The sequence below is a fragment of the Triturus cristatus genome, chromosome 5_1, assembly GCF_964204655.1.
Source record: "Triturus cristatus chromosome 5_1, aTriCri1.1, whole genome shotgun sequence".
NCBI classification, from domain to species: Eukaryota; Metazoa; Chordata; class Amphibia; order Caudata; family Salamandridae; genus Triturus; species Triturus cristatus.
The window spans coordinates 474,374,328-474,391,551 of NC_140587.1; the positions used below are offsets into that span (position 1 = coordinate 474,374,328).

The following is a 17,224-nucleotide window of genomic DNA, read 5'->3' on the forward strand; positions in this document are numbered from 1 at the left end:
TGGGACATCGAGGCCCTGCCGGCGCCGACACCCGCCTGGAGAGCCTTCCTCCGACTGCTGCCGTTAGTCTACTGATGCCTGAGTGGACCCCCGCTGCCTGACGGCCTAGACGCGGTGAGCTGCTCCGTCACGCCGCTGAGGGGCCTGGCGGGCTCTGATTTGCGGCCCCCTGGGAGGCTGCGCGGCTGAGTGCTCTGCCGTTGGAACCATCCTGACGGACCGCATGAGATCCACAACGGGAGCGTGTGCCCCCTCCCTGGCGGAGAAATCCTGCATGGCTTGCTGACTAAGACGTCGGGCGAGGCCCTCAGAGACCCTCTGTGCACTGGAGCTGGGCCTCTGCTCACCATTGCTGTCTTCCTTGCTGCTGTGGCCTACCGGATAGTGCCCATCCCAACCAGAGCCCTCCACCAGGACAGCGATATCTACTGTGAGGGAGGGGTGCCCTGAGGCGAAGTCCACAAACCTACAGAGCGGAACACTGGGACTGCATGCCCGAGACGATTCTGCGCTGGCAGGCCTGACACTCGGCTTTCCTGGACTCCCTGCGACGCACCATAGAGGTGAGGGGACCTTGGGCACATACACTTGCTTATCGCTTGGAGGCGGGGGGCGCAGCAACATCCCGGTCCCCCGCGCATTGGGTGCCCCCTTGCAGCTGTGTACCTTTCAGCCCTATATGGGGGCCCCAGGGGACTCATTCTTCGAACATGGGCTGCTCTAAAGGGGATTGCTGAGCTGGATGACTTCCTTGTTCCTCACGGGTGTGCTCCGACTGCGCGCACCCTGTTGTCACTCGCCGCCCAGCGGACCACCACAACGTGCAGGACTTGGTCCTTCCCTCCGGAATATAGGTGGACCTATTCCTTGGCCCTAACTGCGTGATTTGAGAATCGTGCCAAGCCGCCTCGCCCACCTTCCACTGACCAGGTAAACAGACTCACTCCTTCCTGGTATAAGATCAGCACTATGGGCAGGGTGGACAAAACACAGATGCAGTTCCCGTTCGACGCCAAGCGGACCTAAACTAAACAAATGGAGAGGGCCTGCTCCGCAGACACCAGAGCGGACAACTCGGCGGAGGAATAGGGTGAGGTCAAACAAATGTTTGCGACAATGCAGAAAAGGCTGTCGACGATGGATGGGAAGATCGACTTCCTGGAATATCGTATGGACAGGATGTCAGAACGCTTAGATAAGCAAACAGAACGAATAGATATGACAGAACACAGGGTCACAGAGGTAGAAGAAGCCGAGTCCGAGACGGATTTGGTACAGAGACAAATGGCTAAAACCCTCACCTCCCTGCAAGATAAAGCAGAAGACTTGGAAGCCCGCTCTTGTCGAAGCAATATTCGTATCACAGTCCGTCCAGAGTCCACCCCAATGGACAATGCGGAACAATTTATAGAAAAGTTACTTATCACCTTGCTGGGCCGCGAGACTTTCTCTGACATATTTGTGATTATAAGAGTCCACCGCTCGCTGGGTTCACGTCCACCTCTGGGTGCCCAACCGCGCCCAGTGATAGTCAAAAAGCTGAATTATTGGGAGACTCGGCCCTACGACGTGCCAGAGAACTGGGAGAACTCCGATACAAGGGCTCAGCGATCTCGCTTTACCCAGACTTTACGGCAAAAGTACAAGAAGCGCGACGCGAATTTAACCCCCTCAAACGACAACTTCCAGATCACAATATCACCTACGCCATGCTGTACCCGACCAAATTGAGGGTGAATCTGGACGGCTCCTCAAGCAATTTTAAAGACCCGAAAACAGTGCAAAAGGCACTCAAAGATCTACTCAAGAAGTCGAAACGCGATGTAGGAGAATTCAGCCGCAGCGATAGGTGGATCACAAGAGGGCTCCCTTGAGGACAATGACTAAGTCAACTGCACTGTGAAGGCCCCTGTTTGAAACTTTATATACAGTTATTCTTTAACAGTAAGGGTTGCCCCAATTGACTCTGAGTCGCCAGGACTGCTCACCATAAGTGCCCTTAGCGACCAGTGTGGAGCTTGCGTGGGGAAGCAACCGCCTGGACTTTCTGCAAGTATTCGGGGTTTATGTGCTCCTTGGGGGAATGATGATGCTGTATTACTTGACTAATGTGGTCCTTGATATAATTTTGGGTTCGATCCTGTGGGGTTGATTTGTATTATTTGAACATAGATGGTTGCATTGATCCCTTATGTTGCTCGCTGATTCAGATGGACGTTTTTAAGTGTCTGATTGCCTTGCTACATTTATTATAATGTGGATTTATGTTGACGGTTACTCGTAGTGCTTAGGTAACATCCGCCCCTGCGTGTTACACACTACATGGCTAGTTGCCACACTTTAAGGGTAAGGGAAGGGGAGGGAGGGGGGATTTGACTGTGCTCAGTTTGGGTTGGCATGGCGTGGGAGGGGGGGTGGAGAGGATTGCTGTGGTTTTCTGTTTAATTTCTTTGCCTTTGTCTTTTTTGATCACTATGTTACAATGGTATAAGACACACATATTAGGGGATACATGACGACATCACCCTGTAACCAGTATGATCACCGGAGGGCGGGTGGACGCTATAGCTGCATCGTTCTCTTTTCTCTACTATATGACATGGAGGATAGGCTGAGGCTCCTGTCCTGGAAGGTCAGGGGCCTCAAGGATCAGCGTAAAATTAGGAAAGTCATGTCGTACCTCACTAGACATAATATCGACATAGCGCCCTTGCAAGAAACGCACCTCCCCTTAGCAAGTTTCCCACAGACCCGAGGCAGGATCTGCGGCACATTCCATGCCGCGGGATTTACTACACATGCCCAAGGGGTCCTCATCTGGATTAATCCCACAATCCGACTCACCCTAAAAGAGTTACATACGGATGTTAACGGTAGTTATGTGGTATCAAGGAGCAGGGGGAAGGGTGCGGAATACATCATTATCAATGTATATGGCCCTAATCACGATTGCCCGCAGTTTTTCCACAACCTTTTGACCCTGGCTCGACAGTTGCCTGATATACCACAGATATGGGGGGGCGATTTTAATTGTGTACTCAATCCTGACTTAGATCGCTCTGGTAGACCACCACAACGCCGATCTCTGACGGCTGAGGCAATCTTAGACGCCCTGACAGAGCTGGATATGGTAGATGTCTAGCGCTCCCGCTCGCCTGCGGCATGTGGCTACACGCATTATTCTGCGCCCCATAATCTTCATACCAGAATTGACTACTGGTTCCTGACGGGATCGCTTAGATGTAATATCCAAGACCGTGAGGTCTTTCCACGTACCTATTCTGACCATTCCCCTGTGCTACTAATATTAGCTACTCCTGCCAAGCGCCCCGCCTTCACCTGGCGGTTACCTCCTTACGCATTATTAGATGAGGCTTTTAGGGCGGAAATGTTGGAGGCAATTGAAACCTTTTTTGCTACCAACTTGGGTTCAGTCCTGCACTTCGCGACGGTTTGGGAGACCTTTAAGGTAATCGATTAGGGGTAGGCTGGCTCTCTAAGAACAAACCCTGGCTAGGCTACAAAGAGAAACACAAGAAACGAACGACCCCTCACTGCTGGACACCCTTAAGACTACACTGGAGGAATATCACTCTGAGGCGGATAGGGTGGTTAAGCTAAAGGGTAAATATGCAGTAGCAAGGACATACGGAGAGGGGGAGCGACCCGGCACAGCCTTGATGAATCTCATGAAGGGGTGCCGAGTTGCTTTCCACCCCATAGAATTAACTTCAGACGCGGGTGAAAAGATTGCCGACACTGATAACGTGGCAGAGTGCTTCCGGCTATACTATGCTGACCTTTACAAAGCTAAGTCCCGCAACGCATCCTCCGACATGTTAGATTATCTGGAGTATATTAAGCAGCCCTGTAAATTGGACGAACACAGGGCTTACCTGATGCGTCCACTTGAGGCATGGGAGTTACATGCCGCCCTGTCTACAATGTGCTCCGGTGGAGCGCCAGGGCAAGATGGACTTAAGGTGTGGTTCTACAAAGAATTTAAAGAACTTCTTACCCCACACTTACTAAAACTCTTAGAGATGGCTGAGGGAGACTCCATGCCCCCTATGATGCGAAAGGCTCTCCTGGTTGTCATTTTGAAGCCCGGGAAAGCCCCGCAGCATTGCTCCTCTTACCACTTTCGTTATTGAACGTAGACACAAACATTTTTGCTAAAGTGTTTGCGAATCGTCTGGCCCCTCTGACGCCAACCCTCGTGGGATCGGTACAGGCTGGTTTTATACCAGGACGCACGCTTACACACAATCTGCGTACAGTATTTGGAGCAATCCAACAAACTAAACCAGACACCAAGGCCGCCGCAATTATTTGGGATGATGAGAAAGAATTTGACTTGGTGGAGTGGAATTTCATGTTGTTGGCCCTGGAACGAATGGGGCTGGGAAGTGTTTTCCTACGCCTAGTCAACACTTTATACATGGCCCTTGTGGCCCGAGTGCGGGTGGGTAATGTGGTCACCGCTCCCCATGCGATATCCAGAGGTACTCAACAGGGCTGTCCGCTCTCCCCGCTCCTGTACGCCCTGGTGGCAGAGCCACTGGCCTGTGCGTTGCGAGAAATACCATAGCCATAGGGGAATTTGATTCCCTGGGTACAACCTCATAATTTCATCTTATGCGGACAATACCCTCCTATACGTTCATGACCCAGCCCAAAATGTGTCCCCAGTTCTACGCGAAATAGTGAGATTCGGAGAGTTTTCAGGATTGAAAATTAACTGGGCGAAATCGGTTATATTTCCTCTCACCCCAGTGACACTCCCTGAAGATTTAGACTTCCCCTCAAGGTGGTCTACTGACCCGGTGCGCTATCTGGGAATATAAATACAGACTCTGAGCTAGTGTTCAGGGAAAATTATGGCGGCGCCATTACTAAATTAGAAGAAGACATTGCGAGATGGATTCGTCCCCCCCTCTACCTCTTAGGCAGAATTTCCACCATGAAAATGGTGGTCCTTCCCAGATTTCTTTTTTTGTTTCTCAACATCCCAATGGTCCTTCCGGCACACTTAGTACGCTACAAATTAAATTGTCCTGGGCCGACAAACAGCCACATGCGAGTTGGGAGCTCCTCGTCCTCCCATACTCCATGGGGGGGCTGGGAGCCCCAGACCTTGACCTCTACTACTGGGCTGCCCAAGCCTCACATGCATACTACTGTTTATATCAACAGACTCCCCCTCCTCATCTACACATAGAACGCCTTACGCTGGCTCCTGCTCATTTAGCGACTGCATTGTTCCGTACGCCACGCCGAATCACTGGGACCCTTGATTCGATTAATGCCACCACACACGCCTGGCATAAATTCCTTAACCAGCAAGCACTCTCCATAATATATTCCCCCCTTACCCCCATTGCATGGTGTGCGTGGCTCCCGCTCCTCACCTCGCCAGAAATGATAGTGGCGCTACACTCCCAGGGAATGTACACTATAGACTCCTTCTTTAGTGATGGGGCAGGTAAAGACTGGAATGACCAGTTGCTGACCGAACCGTGACCAACCCCCAATCACATTTCACTACTTGAGACCTAGAAGTGCACTGCGGGATTTACTTGGGGATGAGTTACTGGAGCACCCAGAGGCACTTTTTGTCTCCACCTTGCTTCGCACAGATACCCCGAGGAGACTGGTTTCGCATATATACTCGAGGACACAGGAGCTACGCCGTAACCACTATGTCAAAGCCAGACTTGAGTGGCAGGCTGACCTACAGCTCAATATAGATGACGACATGTGGAAATATTGCTGTGAGGCTACCAAGCGCATTTCACTTAACGGTCGACACTGCCTTATACAGTTTAAATTTCTTAACCCTATTTATCATACACCTGTCCGGTTGCACAGATTTGGGCTATGTGATACAGGCGATTGCGAGGGATGTGTAGGAAGCGAGGCTGACTTCTTCCACCTAGCATGGCGTTGTCCCACTATTGCTAATTTTTGGCTACAAGTCTTTGCTGAATTAAGTGCTGTTACACAGAAACGATTAGCCCCAAACCACTGCTGGCCCTCATCGGCTACTCCAAAAAGAGACCCATCAGACGCTTAGTGGATATGGTCCATCTCGTCGCTAAATGTGTAATAGCAATCCACGCGCCTCCCCCCCCCCCCCTATTTCAATGGACTAGGGACATGATATCTTGCAATACACAAACAGAAGCATATAGAGAACTACTCCCCCATCGGAACCGCCTAAAGAACTTCTGGTGCTTATACAGTACTTACAATGAAACTCAGGTTCGGGAGCTTTCCGCGCCACCTGCCTCCGCAAATGGGTCACAACAGTCATGACAGATCTCACCGGTATTGGATTACACTGCAGCCCTATGTATAAGTTACTGTGTGGTATTGCCTCTAAATTATTGTGATCATTAATTTTTCGAGTTGCTGAACGTACCTTGATATCAGTATATGTACCTGCCTTTTGATTCCTATTAAATTCATGCGTGTATTTCTCTTTAAGTTTTATCATTTTCAATTGTCTGTCGTTTGTTTTTTAAATCTTTTCGATTTTGTATTGATAAAATAGAAAAAAAAAAAAAAAAAAAAAGAGGGTATTGTATTAGCCAGATGTCCAAAACAAATAAGGACATTAAGGCCTCTCTGGCATCTCTAGATAAGATAGGGACCTCTATTGGTGGATATTAAACAACACATATAAATACAACCCCATCATTAGTGAAAAAGCGTACTTAGCGGTACAAGTTCAAAAAAGGAAAATACTTTCTATTTTAATAAAGCTGGCAAGAAAATACAATAATACTGTTCATAAACATTAGTAACACTAGGAATTACAATAATTTTATCAATATATGATACATATTTACGGAAAAATGAATGAAGATACTAATGTCACAATATAAACAGGATGACAATAGAGTAAGAAGCAAACGTTAAAATCCTAAATGATGATTTTCATAAGCACAGACAATTTAGATGATCATAATTAGAAAAAAGGGGGAGGGAACATACAGAGGAACACTGCAGGTGATGCAATGACATGAACCTGATCACTACTCCAACCTCAGTGTTACTGGACACATCATAACATTTGGAATGTAGCACACAATGAAAGCATTTGTAACGAAAAGGACAGAAAAAATGTGCGCATATTTACCCTATATTCTACCTCTGATTAAGTTTCAAAACTTGTAAGTTAAGAAGCCTAAACAAATGGACAGGGACTGAATGTTCAATTAACAAAGATGTAGTGTTGGTAAACAGTGACAAAAGCATCTGCCAAGTGGGGTTACGCAAGGATCACTCATTTGCCTTTTTTTGTTTTGTATAATGGCCCAAATGTGCATGAAGAGGGTGGAATGCAAATTTTAAATTGACAAGTATGCAGGTATTTTGCAGCAAAGAACAAACTGTCTTAGAAGACCCATATGCAGGCCAGATCTCGGTTTCCCCCTGGGTTTTTCAGTACCAGAACTTGAGATATTTATGTTCTGTGAGCACAGATGAAGCTTACTCTATTGGTGAGCCTTAAAAAACAGACTGCTATTGTGCTGTGGTCACTTTCTTTCCAGAAAAATAGCTCTAATCTTTTGTAGTAGATTTTGTGGCGAAAGGCTGTGCTATTGCTGCTCACACTGTTTGGAGGATGTGAGAAAATGCCCCTTTTTTGGGGGCCATTACAAAATAACACGGTATCCCAAAAAGCCAAAGGACCTGGGTGTAATGCGATACAGACACTAAAATGGTCCTAATGGAGAAACTCAAAAACACGAAGAGAACACACATTCAATTAACACAGCTCGAGCCTACAAAAGGGATCAATTCTACAGACATGAGGAAGGGGGGTTCACTTGGGTTGGACAGAGAATGAAAGAAAATGCAAGGGAGGCAAAAATTATGCATAACAATTCAGATTGTATTAGAAATCAGTAATATATCCACACAGTTTTTGATACAATAGTTGTTCCATTATGTGCAAAGAAAGTGCTCAAAGAAGTTCTAGAGGTTAAGTGATAGAAGATAAAGAAAAAATCTAAAACAAGAAACAATTAAGATTAAATCCGCAGCGCTTTCAGGACACTGCAGAATACCTGTAAATGTCAAATGGCTAAATTCACATCCAAAGAATAGAGGTGGTTGCTTGAGTCCGCTGAGGATCAAGGAAAAAAGGGGCGAATAAACAAAAAAAATTGCTCACCTGGAATATTGTCTCAAGATAAGATTTCAATTGAGATCACTGCTGTAAAAAAGTTCACTATGTAGACTAATACTCTTAGAAATGGGGGTCTCTTTTGGCAGAGGTATGCCCCTTTGTCCAAATAGGAACCCTTCCTTCTAGTCAGGGTAAGGGAGTAACACAATTCAGATAACTTCTGCTCACCACCTTGGTAGATTGACACGAGCAGACAGGCTTATCCCAAAGGCAAAATGTAAAGTACTTATACTCCAAACACACAGTAACAGTGAACACACCACAAATGGTCACCACACCAGTTTAGGAAAATAAAGTCTCTTTATCTAAACCAAACAAGACCAAAACAACAAAAAATCCAACATACATGTATCTAGATATCACTTGTAAAACGGTTACTTCAAAAATAGAACTGTAGAAACACAATAGCTCCACCTGGGGCTATTACCACATCATGATAGACACAAATGCAAAGTATGGCTCCAGCAACGAGGTTCTCGGGCCAGACACAGAGTTACAGGGACCCCCAAACAACAGTATCTTGAACAAGCATTTGCATAGCCAATAGGTCTCGCCTTTGGGATCTTATAAGTGTTTAGCCAGAGATATTGATTTTGCCTATGTCTTTAAGCTGTGCTGTACAGAAGTCTGCAGTATGCTGAAAAGTTATAATCAAGAAGTGTCAGAGCATTTTTGTTACCTTATATATGACCAAGAAAGCATTATGTACAACTGAACGACCATATTAAAAACGTATTAACAATAAATAATGTCTTGAATGTTTTTTTGTCCTTTCAATGCTGGCAACTTCTATCTGCCTGTCCCAATGGTTGCTTGTTAGGATTTATTTTGTTATGGGGGGCATAAATAATAGAATGGTGAAGGTTGGGAAATAGTACCTGTATAACAGTCAGTGAGAGAGTCAGTCAGTCAGTGAGAGAGTCAGTTAGTTAGTCAGTCAGTGAGAGAGAGAGAGAGTGAGTCAGTCAGTCAGAGTCAGTGAGAGAGTCAGTTAGTGAGTGAGTCAGTCAGTCAGTGAGAGACAGAGTGAGAGAGTCAGTCAGTCAGTGAGAGAGTCAGTCAGTCAGTGAGAGAGTCAGTCAGTCAGTGAGAGAGAGTGAGAGTCAGTGAGAGAGAGTGAGAGTCAGTGAGTGAGTCAGTCAGTGAGTGAGTGAGATAGTCAGTCACTCAGTCAGTGAGAGATATAGTGAGAAAGTCAGTCAGTCAGTGAGAGAGAGTCAGTCAGTGAGAGTCAGTCAGTCAGTGAGAGAGTCAGTCAGTGAGAGAGAGAGAGACAGTCAGAGAGTCAGTGAGTCAGCGAGCGATTGAGAGAGTCAGTCAGTCAGTGAGAGAGAGAGTGAGAGTCAGTCAGTCAGAGAATCAGTCAGTGAGTCAGTCAGTGAGAGAGTGAGAGTCAGTTAGTGAGAGAGAGATTGAGAGAGTCAGTCAGAGAGTGAGAGAGTCAGTCAGTCGGTCAGTGAGAGAGAGTGAGAGTCAGTGAGAGTCAGTCAGTCAGAGAGAGAGAGAGAGAAAGTAAGTCAATGAGAGAGTCAGTGAGAGAGTGAGTCGGTCAGTGAGAGAGTCAGACAGTGAGAGAGAGTGAGAGAGTCAGTCAGTTAGTCAGTCAGTGAGACAGAGTGAGAGAGTCAACCAGTGAGAGAGTAAGTCAGTGAGAAAGAGAGAGTTAGTCAGTGAGAGAGAGAGAGTTAGTCAGTGAGAGAGAGAGAGTTAGTCAGTGAGAGTGAGAGAGAGAGAGTCAGAGTGCGAGAGTCAGTCAGTGATGGAGAGAGAGTCAGACAGTCAGTGAGATAGTCAGTCAGTGAGAGAGTGAGGGTCAGCCAGTGAGAGAGAGATTGAGAGAGTGAGTCAGTCAGCCAGAGAGAGTGAGTCAGTCAGTGAGAGAGAGAGAGAGTCAGAGTCAGTGAGTGAGAGAGACAGAGTCAGAGAGTCAGTCAGTGAGAGAGAGTCAGACAGTGAGAGAGTCAGTCAGTGAGAGCGTGAGTCAGAGAGTCAGTCAGGGAGAGAGTCAGTCAGTGAGAGAGAGACAGTGAGAGAGTGGAAGACCTGGGCTGGACTCTCTGGGTCACAGAACGGCACAGCTTCAAACAAGATATATGGAGCATAACTTAATAATCTCCATGCAACTTGGAGTCTCATTGTAACTAGCCCCAGGCAAACCAGTAATATTGCTCAAGAACCGAAGAAGAAACAAATACCACTACACCTGGGAAGCAGTGTTGTGCTGTCATATTCAGTGGGTAAACCAAGGTACATTTAGACACGGGGAGTCCACAAGGAATACAGAGCATAGTCAGAGACAAGTATAACACGAACGTCTGAGGGAACCGACAACAGGCAAAACAATGAAGTAGAGGAAGCAAGTATGAACGCAAACTAGTAGGATAAGCGAGAGAGTGGTAACAACCGCCCCTGTTGCCCGACATCCATCCATAAGAGAACCTTAATAAGGACCCACAGCGGGAGGTACAACGAAAGAAACACAACTAGAAGGGAACTCATAACTAGATGAGGAACCATCAAAAGATGAATAAAACACATGATGGGTTGAAAACGATGTTAACATGCCAAAGCCTTGTTAACCCCAAAACGTGTGCCTCTTTGAGAGATGTGATGAAATTGGTGTTTATAGACATTATAGAGGTTACAACGGGTAGAAAAGTGGACCGACATGGGGAGGGGTCATTTATGAATGAGAATAAAGGTCACACTGTCAGAATACATTATCACTTTCAGCAAGCGCGGTCCGCGGTCCCTAAAGTGAAACCGGACCGGGCTACAAAGAACAAACAAAGAAGAGTGGGTGGGGTGCAAACATGGAGCGCAGGCTGCTAATTAGTAACCTGATCCACGACGAGGGAGGAATGCAGCTGCCAGCCGGCGCACTGCTGCTCGCTCCCGAGAGCAAAACGCCGTGGGAGTGAACATTTGAAGAAGAGGTGGGACATGCACCCGCCTTTGGCAATTTGCGTGCTTTCATTATTGAAAGACACACGCAAAGGCCAATCAGATGTATGGGAGGAGTCTGACCCACATGGAGAGGTTTTGAGCCCTCACAAGCAGCCTCCCATAGAGCAGCGCATGGGCGCTGCGCTAGGCTCCACCTAAACAACGTTTAAAGCATCTTTAATGCTCATTCACAAAGTGAATGAGCAGAACACCTGTTTGTCCTGTCGCCAGAAGGGTGAGTAGGTCCTAAATATAGCTTGCCCTGATAAAATCTATCATTGCCTACTACAATAATCCTATGAGATTCAATCTAACAATACCCGTCTACAGGCTTTAACGCAGTAAGAGTTCCTATGACTCTCACAATAAATTAGTCAGACCTACAGTCTCTATCATAACTATCATAAAAAACAGATATGAACTATAGCCCTGATCGTTGGATTGCCGCCACTAACCAACTCAGTTCCACTGTACTGAGCATAAGCTACTCTCTAAGCCAGTGGATCCCAACTTGTGGTCCAGGGACCCCTTGGGGTATGCGAAGTCTCCTCAGGAGGTCTGCGACTACTTAGAAAATTAAATATAAACAGATATATAAATGTACAATTGAAATTTTTAAAACATACTGTCAATATGAAGTAATTTGAAATTGGAGGATAAAAATGTAATCATTATCCTCAAATTGATTTGTGGGAGTAGTGCAGATGCATCAATAGAATATAGTCCTTGGGTGCGAAGGTGAGGAGAGGTAGTAGCATGCTCTTTGTGAGTCCTGTAAAGAATGAAGTGATCCCCTTGATGGCGTTTTGCTGTATGCCGATGTTGTAGAGTCTGAGGATGAGGGTGTGGTGGGAGATGGTGTCTAACGCATCAGATAGGTAAAAGAGACAACAAGGGTACCCCAATATGTGAACCTGGGGTGGTAAGCTGTTTAGGAAAAACAATGGTTCTGGTGTGGCCTAAAGGTCCATTCGGAAGTGACCCTGTGGGGGGCACTGTGATTGAGAGTAGGAGTTTAATTCTTAAAAGGGAGCGGTGAGTAATATACAGAGGGACATGTAAGTCAATTTATGATAGGTGTTTATTCCAACAATTGTATCTGAATACTATTGTTTTGGAATAAACACCTGTCATAAATTGACCTACATGTCTCTCTATATATTATTTACCGCTCCCTTTTAAGAATTAACTTCCTACTCTTAATCATTGTGCCTCCCACAGGGTCACTTCAGAATAGACCTTTAGGCCACATCAGAACCATTATAACGCATCAGATAGGTCAGGGAGGATAAGGTACACAGTTTCTCCATAGTTGAGGAGAGTTTGGATGTCATCTGTGGAAGCGATCAGCACCATCTCGGTGTTGTGGTCGGCATGGAATCCTGATTCTGAAGCGTCAAGGAGCTGGTTGTGTTCCAGGTATTCGGAGAGCTGTTGGTTGATGGCTTTCTCAAGTACTTTGGCTGGGTAGGGGAGCAGAGGGGTTGGTAGTATTTGAGGCCGCTATGATCGACTGAGAGTTTCTTTAGGAGGGGTCTGACCTTTGTGTGTTTCCATCTTTCCTGGATGGTTGCTGTGGAGATGGAGGTGTTGTGGATGCTGGTGAGCTCCTTGCTGATTGGGTTGGTCCTGAGGTTGAAAAGATGATGGGGACCCTGGAGAGGATGGCCGCCGTGATGGTCTGAATGGTAAGCGGTTACCAAGTGGTGATCGTTCAGCTGGTGTTCGACTGAGATTGTCGAGGCTGAGGATGGTGGGTTGGGGGCCGAAGTTGTTGTAGATGGTGGCAAATTTGCTGTGGGAGTAGTCTAAGAGGGTGCTGCAGAATTCTTGGCAGGGGTGGATGCTGTTCTCTACAGCTTTTGGGACTGGAGAATTCCTTGGCTATTTTGAAGACCTCCTTTTTGTGGTTGGACACGGTATCGATGTGGACGGTGATGGCTGCTCTCTTGACTTCCTTGAGGTGCAGGTGGAAGTTGCTGAAGGCTGCTTTGTGAGCAGCTCTGGCGGAGGGGCTTTTAGAGGCACGCCAAAGCCTCTCGAGTCGCTAGCAGCTGCGCGTAGTGGTTCGGAGCTCTGGAGTTTACGAACTGGCTTGTTTTGAGGATTTGTTGGCTTTTGCTGATTTCAGCTGGGCGACTGTCTGCGCATTTGGTGATCAGGGCGGAGAAGTTCTGAAAAGCCTGGTCAAGGTCTGCTGACGTTTCTGGTTGTGTGGTCATGAGTGCCTGTGTCCACTGGTTCTCGGTTACCTTGCCCCTGCACTGGAGGTAAAGATCACGTTGAGTGTGTGTCCGGCTTTGTGAGTGGGTTTGGTGATCAGTTGGGTGAGGCCAATGTTGGGGGTCAACAGCGTGGAAATTGAGATCACCAAGTAGGATGTAGTGGTGGGAGCCAATGGCTAGGGGGTCGATGAGGTTGGAGAAGACGTATCAGAAAGCTGGTCAGGGTCTTGGGGACCTGGAGGTGAGGGTGACTTCTTTCATTGTCTTGGTGTCAGACTGTAAATGGAAGTTGAGGTGTTTCATGAGGGGTGTCGGGCCGAAATTGGTAATGGTGCATTGGATGGTTTCCCTAAAGATGATGGTGATGCCCTCGCTGTGTTTGTTGGTGCAGTCTTGGTGTATCATCTTAAAGCCATCAGGAGTAGCGGTAGCGATGTCGGCGTTCGAGGACGGGCTGAGCCACATTTCGGTGATGAAGGCAACTCGGGAAGAGGGTGGTGATGGTATCCCAGATTTCTGTGGCGAATTTGAGGAGGGAGCGGGAACTGAGCAAGATGCATTGGAGAGGTTCTGGGTTGTTCATAGTTTTGTGAACTGGAAGGTGCAGGGTCAAGTGCAGGCAGAAGGTCCTGTGTGGCAGGAGAAGCGACAGTGGCAGCAGGTGAAGGGTCCTTTGGCTGATCGCTGGGAGGACGTGAAGCATCTTTTGTTGCATTGCCTGAGGTCTAGGGTCAGGAGATCCTTGAAGGTGTCCTGGTAGATTGTGGGAGTATCAGGGGTCCTAGAGCTGGGCAAGGTCGAAGCACGGACGGGCAGAAACTGGTTTTTCTTTGGCATGCATTTGACGTGCCAGTGGCACGACTGCACTGCGGCCTCAATTAAGTAGGTCCTGGGAGAGGGACAGGGTGCTGAGTGGGGGGAGTGGGAAGAAGAAACAGCGGGAGGCGGGAAACAGCGTGAGAGAGACAAGAGAAAAAATGACGCCAATAAAGTGAGCAGTTCCAATTACACTGCTGCACAGCTATACAAAAAAGGGCACGGGTTATGCTGCTACAAAATGAGTCTGACTTGCACAGGAGCTGTGGAACGGAGCAGAGCAGAGTATAAGTATCACACCAACACTTACCCATGGACAGGAGGAGGCGAGCAGAAGGAGGGAAGGTGAAGGCTCCGCTGAGAGAGTCAAGAGACCTGCTTGCCTGGGAAGCTGGGACAGGACTTGCAGCTCTAAAGCCATCATGAACAGTACCCTACACCCCGCTTATCTTATGGTCAAGACCAACATCTCTGGTGGTTCTCAGTGGTACGCAGCACACACATAGCAAGTACACCATCAGCCTGGAGACTAGAAAGTGTAAAAAATGCAGCAGGTTCTTTATATCTGTGCGCCATGGATCTGAAACAACATACCTGTATCCATTATGACTGCCTAATGCTGCTCTCTTTTTGTTGAACAGCACCTCTTTAGAGAGCATTACATCATTACTACATCAGTACATGAGGAATAGCCTATTGATATAGTATTCTAATGGTCCATAAACCACCTCTCTCTCGCATTACTCATTAACTCTATGCAGGTCTTTGACCATGTACAGTGCTCCTCTGCCTTTTGGCTAGATTTCCACTATAGAAATAACACATACATACTTACCTTCTTTTAGGGCTCAAAACAGGAGGGAGCAGTACTAGGTTCTAAAGGGTTTTTAAAGGAAAACAAGCAAGATAGTTCTTGCTGTCCCTTAGTCTCAAATAAAACAGCACCCAAAGTGCCATGACAATATTATTTCAGCGACAGCAATGGGAAAGTGGAAGTTTCTGGGGAAGTCACAAATGCTCAATGATGTAGACACGTTGATGTAAATTCAGAGACAGATTTATAAAATTATTCAACGCTCACTTAATGGTAATATGTAAATCTTAAGAAGGGAGATGTGATAAATAAATAAAATTGCTAACAGGAATACAATCCCTTATCCGACGTAAGAGGTTTAATCTAAATATGAGATTGGAGGTAGAGAGACTAAGTAATAAGAAATGATAATACTTGTTCAATGGAAATATACTTAAGAGGGTTTAGATAGAAAATCAAAAACAATCAAATGGACAAATAAACACTTTTTTTAACAGAAGTCAACCATGAAAAATAAAACAACTAAACATGCATTAAAAATTAATGTTCAATTAAAAGAGATGAAAATAAAAAATCATGCCACAAACAAAATATCTGAATGCAACTAATGACCAGATGTCCAGGTTAAGTACAAAAGTAGTCATCATTTTAAAGGTATGTCTATTACAATACACTCAAATTGTATACCTGTGCTTCAGTACAGTGAAAGCCACGTCAGGCTTCCATCTTTATGAGTGAAACATTGAGTAAAAATAAGATGGGTAATATTACCATCTGCTATTTACAGTCCACAGAAGTGTTGTATGGCGCTCCATATAAGAAACAGACTGTTATTCAACACAGACAAACAATGTAGCTTACCTGCTGTGTCTCATATTCAAGGACATTGAGAGGTTTCGGTTCGGCTATAGACTCCTGACAAATTCTAGACTCCGCATTGAGGTTATTCCTCACCTGAAAAAGTTTAATATTGTAAAAATAATCTGAATACCTCATTTCAAAGATATATCTAGTAACGTAGGCTTTTTTGGTCTTAGCAACACTAGCCACCATTCATCTAATTAAATCATGCAATGTGGTCCATACTTTCAGATCCTATTAACCCCTTCTGCACTAAAATGCACAGCTGGAGCACCAGGTTTACCCAGAGATTTACAAAACGTACACCAACTCCTAACTCTACCACCCATACCATGTCTGTCGGTTAACCTACTACCAGTTTTATTACACGTTTACTGCTTGTAGACACCCCTCCAAACCTGTGTAACGGAACTCAAATGTGTACTCTGCTCAACAACAGGCATCTTGTGGGCTGTTTTCAGCAATCTTTGTACTGTTAGTAGAGCTAACCAGGAAAGAAAATGACCGTACTCAATACAATGGTGCACACTAGATGTCCCCTCCACTGTGCCGCATTCACATTTTCAGAACAGAATGCACGCAGTCAGAGGGCTCAAAATACAGTAATTAATTTACTACAACTAGAACACCATCATATCCGATTCTACACCCTGGCTGATGCTCTTATTCAAGCATGAATACTATAGGTTCTGTAAGACTACTCTTCAACATGCAATCTTGTTAACTTGTTTTGAAAAGTGCCCATGCCCCCTCTATGGGCCGAGGGTCCAGAAGTCAACCTAAGGCTTTACTTGGTCGTTAACAATTTTGAATGGGTCCATTGTAAGGGACATTGGGGCATATGTACGAGCCCCTAGCACCACGTAGCGTCAATTTTCTTTACGCTCCGGTGTCGTTATGCCCTGCACCATATTTTCAAAGTGGCATTAAGCCCTTTGTTTTGGTTTAACGCCGCTTTGTAAATATGCTAATCTTTCACACAGTTATCTGAGTTAAAGGGGCATGCAATGGGTGTTGATATAGGCGTCCCACAGTAACACCCATTGCTTTTTTACGCTGCCCCAGATTTACAAGGTGTAAATCTGAGGCAGCGCCAAAACGAAGCCATGTAGGCGTTAGAATGGCGCACAAGGAAAAATTCTTTTATTTCTCCTCGTTTTTGCTTTTTCATGTATGCTGCATTCTGCTGCACACATATTGATTGTTTATGTGCAAGAAAGTGTCCGTGTCCCTTCCTGCACATAAACAATCATTAAATAATGACGATTTGCTGCTTCTTTGTGTGCTTCGGAATGCAGCACACACTGAAGTAACAAATAGTTATTACAGATTTTTTATGTGCAGGAAGGGACACCTTACCTG

At 46.1% G+C, this 17,224-nt stretch overlaps 1 protein-coding gene across 1 annotated transcript in view; it reads right to left on the reverse strand.

Annotated features, from left to right (window-relative positions):
- RIPK2 (receptor interacting serine/threonine kinase 2) overlaps positions 1-17,224 on the reverse strand; it is a 330,649-nt gene that overhangs the window by 39,723 nt on the left and 273,702 nt on the right. The window contains exon 8 of the mRNA XM_085605314.1: positions 15,863-15,955. Coding sequence (XP_085461440.1) covers positions 15,863-15,955 — 93 coding nt within the window. The remainder of the gene's footprint in view (positions 1-15,862; positions 15,956-17,224) is intronic.